The sequence below is a fragment of the Microtus ochrogaster genome, chromosome 7 (genome assembly GCF_000317375.1).
Source record: "Microtus ochrogaster isolate Prairie Vole_2 chromosome 7, MicOch1.0, whole genome shotgun sequence".
NCBI lineage: Eukaryota > Metazoa > Chordata > Mammalia > Rodentia > Cricetidae > Microtus > Microtus ochrogaster.
In genome coordinates, this window is record NC_022014.1 from 21109266 (window position 1) to 21118820 (window position 9555).

At 49.3% G+C, this 9555-nt stretch overlaps 1 protein-coding gene across 2 annotated transcripts in view; it reads right to left on the bottom strand.

The window, feature by feature from the left end:
- Phf12 (PHD finger protein 12) overlaps nucleotides 1–8361 on the bottom strand; it is a 49442-nt gene extending 41081 nt beyond the window's left edge. The window contains exons 1-2 of one of the 2 annotated variants that reach the window (XM_005349481.3): nucleotides 7712–8360; nucleotides 6894–7075 (exon numbers count right to left, since the gene is read on the bottom strand). In XM_005349481.3, coding sequence (XP_005349538.1) covers nucleotides 6894–7075; nucleotides 7712–7777 — 248 coding nt within the window. In that variant the 5' untranslated portion in view covers nucleotides 7778–8360. Of the gene's footprint in view, nucleotides 1–6893; nucleotides 7076–7711 lie in introns of both variants that reach the window. The other variant, XM_013347366.2, reaches the window with a different exon arrangement.
- Nucleotides 8362–9555: the final 1194 nt, after the last annotated feature.

Consider the following 9555-nt stretch of genomic DNA (forward strand, 5'->3'; position numbering starts at 1 on the left):
TGTAGACCAGGCTGGTCTCGAACTCACAGAGATCCGCCTGCCTCTGCCTCCCGAGTGCTGGGATTAAAGGCGTGCGCCACCACCACCCGGCTATACCTTATTTGTTTTTAATTAAAAAAAAATTAATGTGCTTGGGTACCATGTGCACCCAGAAAAAGGGTACTGCAGTCCCTGGAGTTACATACTGTTGTGAGCTGCTAAGAGGATGCTGTGAATTGAATCCAGAACCTCCAGAAGTGCCAGTGTTCTTAATCTTTACCCCACCCCTAACTCCCTTTGGGACAGGGTCACACTATGTATCCCTTGCTGGCCTAGAACTGTGTAAGATTAGGCTAACCTTAAACTTGGAATGATTTCCTGCCTCTGCCTTATTCTAATTTTGTGTGTGTGCAGATGAGTGTGCATGTGGAAACCAGAGGCTGATGTTGGGAATCTTCCTTCATTTCTCTTCTACCTTATTCTTTAAGGCAGGGTCTACCATCAAATCCAGAGCTCACCAACATGACTAGTCTTGCTAGCCAGCTTGCAAGAGATCTCATGTCTGGCTTTCCTAGGCTGGACTTTCAGGTAGCCTGCCACACACACACCTGGCATTTATGTGAGCTTGGGAGTCAAAACTTCAGTCCTCTTGCTAGCACAGCAAATGTTTTAACTGCTCTGCTGAGCAATCTCCCCTCTCCCCTGCCCTATTCTAATTTTCTTTTTAATGTGCACTGGTGTTTTGCCATGGGTGTCAGGTCCCCTGGAACTGGGATCGTTGTGAGCTGCCATGTAGGTGCTGGGAACCAAACCTGGATCATTTGGAAGAGCAGTCAGTGTTCTTTACCACCGAACCATCTCTCCAGTCCCTATTCTAGTATTTTTAAATAATCTTTATCTTTGTACTAACCACTCCTAAGATTAACAGCCAAGCCCCACATAGTCAGAAAGCATACATTATGAACCTGAGCTCAAGTTGGACTTTCTGTTTTCAAGTGGACTCTTATAAACACAGCTAAATCCCAATTCATCACATAAAGACAAATAAGTAAATAAAATAAACATAAAACCAACTTAGGTACTTGTGTATTGTGATGATGTGGGATTACCCTCGGTATGCTATGAATATGCTGTATTACTACTGGCTAATAAAGAAGCTGCTTTAGCCTATGGTAGAGCAAAATATAGGTAGGTGGGAAAACTAAACTGAATGCAGGGAGAAAGAAGGTGAAGTCAGGGAGAAGGGAGCCAAAGGAGAAAGATGCCAGAACCTTACTGGTAAGCCAGAGCCTCAAGGAGATACACAGATTAATAGAAATGGGTTAATTGAAGATATAAGAGCTGGCTAGAAATATGCCTGAGCCACCTGCCAAGCAGTGTTGTAATGAACAGTTTCTGTGTGATTATTCTGGCCTGAGCAGTCGGGAAACAGTACAGTCTCCGCTTGCATTGTGGGATGATGTCAACTCATGGGATAGAGTGAGGGAAAGGAATCCATGACACTGTTTCTCGGGACCAGATTTCCAAGTACTTTAATGTCGAAAACAAGTTCACGAGATTAAAATAAATAAATAAACCCTACATATTTTGATTCACTGGTTGACTATTAGTCCTATGAGCCAAACACATCATAATCAGAATATTCTTAAAAGTTTAGAGGGAAAGATTTTTTTCAAGGCAGAACACTTCTAGATGCTATTGTATGTGTGAAACCTTTGTTATGACTCACTGGAAATTAAACATGCAAAACTCCAAGTGAGCTTAGTTTTGCCTGTGCACAGAGACCTTTTCACTCTTATTCTTCGAAAACCTCATTTTGAGTCTTGCTGCCAACACCAGAGAGAGGAAAGCCAGCCAACGATTCCAAATATAACACACAGAGGCAAATGCTACAGAAATCTGTCTGACAGGAAGGGACCACGCTGAGATCTACTGAAGTGGATACACTTCTCAATCAGACCATTTTGGTCCCTGTCTGTCTGGAGCAGAATTCCATGAACCGTTTCATGAGGAAAATACCCACTTTCCAGTAGCCTCATTACTGCTGCTGTGGTACTCACTCTATCAGTGACAACAGTCCTTCCCAACTCAAACAGAAAGATGCAACATCAGCAACTAGAGCTCTACCAGTCAGCCTGCTTTTTTTTCTTCACGAATAAAATTAAACTGGGTGGTAGTAGCACACACCTTTATTCCCAGTGCTGGAGAGGCAGAGGCAGGTGGATCTCTGAGTTTGAGGTCAGCCTAACTAGAGTGAGTTCCAGGACAGCCAGGGCCCAGGGCTACACAGAGAAACCCTGTCTTGAAAAACCAAAAAATAAAAAAATAAATAAATAAAATAAAATAATTATTTTATGTGTATGGGTATTTTATCTACATATATGTCTACTTGTGTGCCTGGTACCCACAAAGGCCAGAAGAGGGCATCAGATCCCCTGGAACTAGAGTTATAAATGGATGGTGGTGAGACATCCTGTGGGTGCCTGACTGGAACTCGGGTCCTCTGGAAGAGCAGCTAGTGCTTTTATCCGCTGAGACATCTCTCCAGCCTAGGTATCCTCTCTTTAACAGATTTTTAGGGATCAGACTTCAGAAGGCTCAACTTATGCACGACTGTGATGACAAAGCCAGAATCATCAGGGGACAACTGAGAACTTTCTAGTTCTCTGGGGCAGGCACAGTAATCCTACTATCACGCTGAGTTTATTAATACCACGCACAGGACAATTCATTTCCTAACACAGAGGATTGCCACAGAAAACCCAGAAAAGACCTAACTAGACTGACTTTCCACAGTCCATTAATTCGAGAGAAAAGGTGGCCCAAACACAAATTGTGAGCAGTCCTTTCCTTCACTCAGGTAATTTATCTCAGAAAAAACTGCCGTTTGGTGCTATGTCTTTTTTTTTTATATTTATTTATTATGTATACAATATTCTATCTGTGTGTATGTCTGCAGGCCAGAAGAGGGCACCGTAATGTCTGGTGCTATATCTTAAGCCCAAGAGATAAGGTTTGCCTAGGAATCACTTCTGTCTAGGCTTGGTATTTCAGGCTTAAAATCCTGGTTACTTGGGAAGCTGTGACAGGAGGGTTAACAGGCCCTACCTAGGTTCAACCCACCACCATCCCATCAAAAGAAAGCACTTCTGGGGCATTTTAATATATACTGATTACCATAAAGCATACTGGTAAAAAAAAAAAAAAAAAAACCAGCCATACAAAGGACTTGTCTCACAGAACCTTTTCTTTTTCTTTTTTTTGTTTTCTTTTCAGACAGGGTCTTTCTATATAGCCCAGGCAGGCTTGGAATTCTCAGTACTCTAGCCTCATCCTTTAAAATGCTGGGATTACAGGCAAGCAAACACCTACCCAATATCTCATAGAACTTTCAGTGAAGATAACAGCACTGAAATTACGATCCATAGCATTCATAAAATTCCAATTCCATTCTCATACACTCTGTACATAAGGGACACATGCTATCTAAGTCATGTAGTTTCAGCCAGTTCAAAGGGGAAACAGGAGAAAATACAGCTCTACCTAACCTCACCCCCATACAAATAAGCAAACACAGGAACACTATTGAAAACACACTCAGGAATCAAAACCTCAACATTAACTGCCTAACCTCACAACTCTGGCTGATTTAGTACTTCAATTTTATTGGAGAATGTAGTTTAAAAAAACAGAAAAGTGGGGAAATCCTCACTTATGAAATGAAAGCACCCAGGGAATTCTATTTAAAAGATGGTTTCCTCCTCTTTTACTAATACTTAGAATGTTTTGTGACTTAGAGAAGAACTCAGATAAGTCGATGGTATATTCATTCAGTACTGACACCTTCAAGGGAGAACTGAAGATGTGAAACAAATCCTACTTCATTCACTACCATTTTTAAATCTCTGATTACCAGTTCTCAATTCACGATCTCAGACAGGGGAAACAGTCAATGACATGCGTAGCATGAGTTTCACTGTCCCTCCCGTTTTCTCCTTCCAGCTAATGCACAAACTGCAGTTAAAACTTAACAAGATTTACTCTTAAAGACTCAGAGTTCAGCTTTTAAGAGTTTAAAAGCCCAACCTTAGGCAAAAAGATAGCACACTTTTTCCATGTCTCAAAACTTTTCTTAAATTAAAGGTTTACTTAAGAGCCAGTAAGATGCCTCAAGAGGTAAAGGCACTTGCTGCCCCATATGGTAACTTGAAACCCCGGGTCCAGTCCCTAGGAACAACAGCAGTGGAGAGCACTGAATCTTGAAGGCTGTCCCCTTCCTTTCACCTGGCACCCCCCCCCCCCGCCAATACATATATGATATTTGAGACAGGGCTTCTTTGTGCACCAGCCTTAGCTGTCCTGGAACCAGGCAAGTCTTGAAGAGATCCACCTGCCTCTGCCTCCAAAGCACTGGGATTAAAGGTGTACACCACCACATCCTGGCAATAAATGTAATTTATAAAAAAAAAAAAACGAAAGTAATGTATGTATGTGTATGAGTGAAGGTTATACATGTCCAAGTGCATACTCCGGAGTTTGGAAAGGTTAGAGGGCACTGCGTGTCCCCCTCCATTATTCTCTGCCTATTCCTTTGAGAATTCTGGATGTTTTCTCAGTTAAGCTATGACCTGGACCAACCTGGCTTCCAACAAGGCTAGAAGCCAGCTAAGTATCAGTAATCCCGAGTCTGCCACCACCCCTAAGCTGGAGCTAATGGCATTTGCAGGACCCCCAGTTTGCCGTGTGGATGCTGGGATCTGAACTCTGTTCCTCATAATTGTCAAGCAAATGCTCCTAAGGTGCTTCAGATTCGCCCTAGAGGTAACAGTTAAAATATTAGCCCAAACTTAAAAAAAAAAATACAGCTAAATATGGGGGTGCACAGCTGTAATCCCAGCATTCAGGAAACTGAGGCAGGACGATGGTCATAGGTTGGAAATCACCCTGGGCGACATAACAAGTACTAAGTCAAACCAAACAGGGATACACAGCAAGACTGTCTCAAAAAAAAAAAGCAAAAAACACAGAAAAAGGAAGAGAGAAGAAATTGAAAACACAGTCCTAGTCATGCATAAGTACAACAAAAACCATAATCAACACAGACTCAGGTTCAAATCCCTCCTGTGCTCAAGAACAGCAAGGGAGGGATAAGCGATGATGTGTACTTTTGAGACTGAGGCAGGAAAATGGTTGTGAGTTCAAGGCCAAGCAGGGCTACAGAGTGAGGCCAACTTAACCCACCCCAAATAAAAAGGAATAGCAAGAGAAACTGGATCACAGATATTTTCTCCAGGTGGATTACATTTTAGAGGAAGTAAAGGCTAAAAACAGAACCCACAGGCCCTTACTGTTGGCATTACTCACGTCATAATAAAAATTTAAAGACCAGTAGCAAAGCTTCCTCCAGGATAATAATCTTTGTCCCTGGAACATTACAAGCCAAGATGGGGGTGCCCTCCTAGGCAAAAGTGTCTTGGAATTAGTAATGGGAATGTCTCACGTAACTTCTGACCACAGTCTTAATTTGCCGAGTATCAGTCATCTGTCTAATAAAACCTGCAATTAGTACAGATGCAGCAGGCATTATTCCATAAACCAAGCGAGGGAATGTGGATGGAACTGTGGAGACCTTAAACACTTTTTTTAAACAAGGGATTTAAAAATAGACAACACCAGTTATAAAGGGCAGCACAAAAACAAAAAAAAAAAAAAAAACCCAAACCAAAAGAAAATAACAGGACCCCTTCCCTCCCAATCTAAGTGGGAACAAACAGAACAGCCCGTCCGTCCAGAAGCTAGCCTCAGTCAACTGTTGCTGAACAGAACAAGAAGAGGCCACCTGGGTTCCAAGTACAGATGTGGGATTTTTGTGCAGGGCAGAAAGGTGGTCTGGGGGCAGATGATAGTGAAAACTATCTTTTTTGCCAGATCGTTCCATGATGAGAAGAATCAAGCACCCTCACCCGGCGATCAACCCCCTCCCCCCCATTCAGCTGAGGTGAGAGAATGGACAGCTTTCCAGCTCTCAAAACTGCCTTTCTAGAGCCACCAAATACAATCCTGCCCCAGCAGCAAAGAATTTTGTGGAGAAGGGCTCGTTGATCCAGAGCAGAGAAGAGAAATCGGCGCCCAAGGGCAATTTTAATTGTCTAACACGGCCCGATTTCCTAAGAGGCAGCAGAGCAGGGAGGGAGGAGCAAAGAGGGAGGAGGGAGGCAGCTCTGGAGTGGCAACAGGGGGCAAGCTGCAGAGAAAGGGATCAAGCCGGCGAGATCCCAGCCCTGGCCCTCGAGGAGCTGCTGCAGAAAGGGCTCAAAGGCTACCCGCACCGTTCTCCCGGAGACGTTTGCAAATCATATATGCAGCCAAAATGGCGCTGAGAATAAAAATATAATTTAAAGGCAGGTCGCCATATTGTAAACAGAGAGGCAAAGAAGTGGATTCGAGAGACATCCTCCATGATTTCCTGCACCGGCGCAGGCACCCGCTCGCTTGGGTCTGAACCTGGGCGAACTGGGTGGCCGAGAGCTCCGCGCACCAACCCCAAGGAGAGCTCAGGCGCAGGCAGGAGCCCAGAGGGCGGCGGGAGCGCGCGGCCGCCAAGCGGCACTGGACCTGGAGCTCCTCCCCTTCCTCCCCGCCGCCGCCGGCCGCCCGATCAGTCCCAGCTCCCTATCTACTTCCAATCTCAGTTGGGGTTCACCTCACTCCTCCCAACCCCCATCCCGGGGTCACGCCGCTGCTTTTCCCCTCAAGTCGGCCGGATCCCGGCAAAAGCCGAGATCGCAAAGGCGCTCGCCCCAGCGGCTGCAGGCAGCTAGCGGTTGCAAGCGCCCGTTATTTCTCCAGGCCTGGTGAAGGAATGTACCGAGTACGATCCGCCAAGGTGTTCCAAAGGGGTCCCCAGGCCTTACCAGCACTGGAGGTGGAAGGCGGCAGGGCAGTGGTCGCAGCACAAGAGATCCCCACCTTCCTTGCAGCTATCGCAGCTGTCGTGGTTGGTGGCCCTGCCGCTTCTCCGGGACTCTTTCTCCGGCTTCCGACTCCGTTTTTCTGTCTCGTCCGTCTTGGGGGGAGCCAGCAGAGCTTGGATTTGCTGCACACACATACAAACGGCGTGTGTGCACATTCGGAGCTCTCGGGCGTCCCGTAGTCCCCGAGGCGCGGCTTCTCCGTCACCCACCCCTCTTCCCCCTTTTGTCCTTCTTCCTCCCATCCAGGCTGCTTCCAGAACCTCTCGGTCCCCGGAACCAGGGGAAACCCACCCTAACTGAGCTCCTGCAGCACAACAAGGAGAAAAGCTCCTTCCAAATGAGGAGGATCAGGGTAGGGGGATGGGGAAAGGGTGCGCGGTTCCCTTCTCGCCACTTCCTTGTATGGACAGTGGGGGACTCCAAAGCCCGGCTCCGGAGGCCCGAAGCTTGGTACCCGGACGTGCAGGGGGAAGCACAAAGGGGCCGACAAGAAGGGGGTGGGGAGGCCTGCCGGTGCAATGAAATGGAGTGGGCTGAAGCCTCAGGAGAGCGAATCGAGGGCGGCGGGTAGGTGAAACTGCTGCAAACGTCCTCGGAAGCTGTGCTCAGTCCCCCAAATTGCAAAGATGGGAGGGAGAGACTGGGTGAGGAAGAACCCCCCCCTTCCCCGGCCCTCTGGCGCTTCGAGCTTAGGGCCGGCTTTGTGGGGCGGAGGTTCCCTCCCGGCACTGGGGGAAGGGGATGAGGGCCAGTCTTACCTCCATCAGCCCCCCCGACGTGTCCAAGTCGTACACGATCGTCTTGGTCTCCATTTTCTCCCACATTCATCCACCTCCCGGACTGGGCGCTCTCTGCTCCGGCCCCCCCAGCCCCGGGGGGAGGGGGGAGGCGGGGGAAGGGGGTATTCCTGACCCCCGGCCCCCTTCTCTCTTCCCAACACAGGTTCCGACTTCCTCTCCCTGGCTCCCCCCCACCCCCCGGCCCCCAGTCCCTGGGACGGCAGCGTCCTCCCCAAGGGCCGTGAGAGGGGAGCAACCCCTCAGCCCCGGCCCGGCGGCTGGCTGCACAGTGGGTCCCGGCTTCGGGGGATCAGGCCTCGGCGGGGCCTAGACCCACAGGCTAAAGCTGGCGCTGGCGACCGCTGGTCCGGCCGGGAAGGCTGGAGGGCGCTGCCATCCCGGGGTTGGGGGACCGGAGGGGGGGTGAGAGGTTAGGTGAGGTTGTGGAACGTGAGGTGACTCGGGGGAGGATGATGTGGGGTGGTCCCCGGGCTCCGCCTCTCGCCGCCGCCGCCGTCTGCGTCCCGGCTGCCGCGCACTTGGCGCAAACTTACCGCGAGCGCCCGCAAAGCCACCCGCGCAGGCGCCCCGGGATCGCCGCTCGCCGCGCGCAACCGCAGTGACAGCCGGCGGCCTGGCTCCCGCGCAGCCGCGGTGATGGGGTACCCCCCTGCGCGCAGCCGCGCTGGCATTCGTCTAGAGCGCAGAAGCGCCGCCTTTCTGCCGTGCGCCAGCGTACTGAGTTAAAAGGGCGGGACCTGAGGCCTCGCTCAGGCGCCTGGGTAAGCGCGTGCGGGTCATGGCGCAGCCGCAGGAACTTGGGAACGCTTCACCCATTGGTGTTTGTGTGCAGACCGTGGTCCCTCTTCCCGCGCAGGCGTGTTGGGTTGCCACCCTCCCGTCCCTTAACAACGCACCCGCCTCACGCGCAGGCGTATTGTCACCTGGCGGCCTGCACAAGAAAGCGTCTCCTTTCGCCATTTTGGTAGTGGGATTTGGGCTACTGTGCCCTTGGAGTCCGCAGTCACCAAGATGTGATGTTGTTTGGAGCCGGTATGCTGTCGGCGGCAGTAGTACTCATAGGGAAGCTGTAGTGGATTGTTTGGCTCCAGCATCAGGTGTGGCTGGAGCAGGCAGCCATATTGGTAAAGGAAAAAAAAAAGCCATTGCGACAAAAAACGACGCTTTTGGTGGCTGTTTGGACGGCTGCTGTTTCCACTTAATTCTCGCTCTCCACACTTAATTTTAGCACGAACATCGCTGCCTTGCGCCGCGATGGAACCAAGGCTGGTTCAAGCTGCCTTTCTACCCTCTCTCTGTCCCTGAGAACCGCTCTTAAAGAGGAAGTCAAAAGCCCAAACAGTCCGTAATCCTGACAACGCCCAGCTACCTGCCTGCAGTTGACTTCAATCCCCAACTTGCAACGCGCTGTGTTCAAGGTTGAACGGGAACGCATTGCACCCTGGGAGTAAGGATCGCGATGGGTCTGATGAGTTGTGGGAGTTGTAGTTTCATATGTAGATGCTGCACTGTTCCGTAGGATACTGGAGAGCGGAGGGGAGCCTGTTGAGAAGGGTACTGGGATTTGTAGTTTGAGCTCCTCGTCTCAAATTCTGGGCAGAGAGACTTGCTTCTCTGGGTGTCCGCTGTTATCCCCTGTTATCGCTCTCCAATGTGGATAGATACTGCGGATGAAGCTGTTGAACTGGGATAAATGAACCACACTAGACGCTAATTAATATTGGTGACAGTATGACTGTATCCTGCCTTCTTTTTATTTTTCCTTCCCTCCCTCCCTCCCTCCTTCCCTCCCTCCCTCCCTC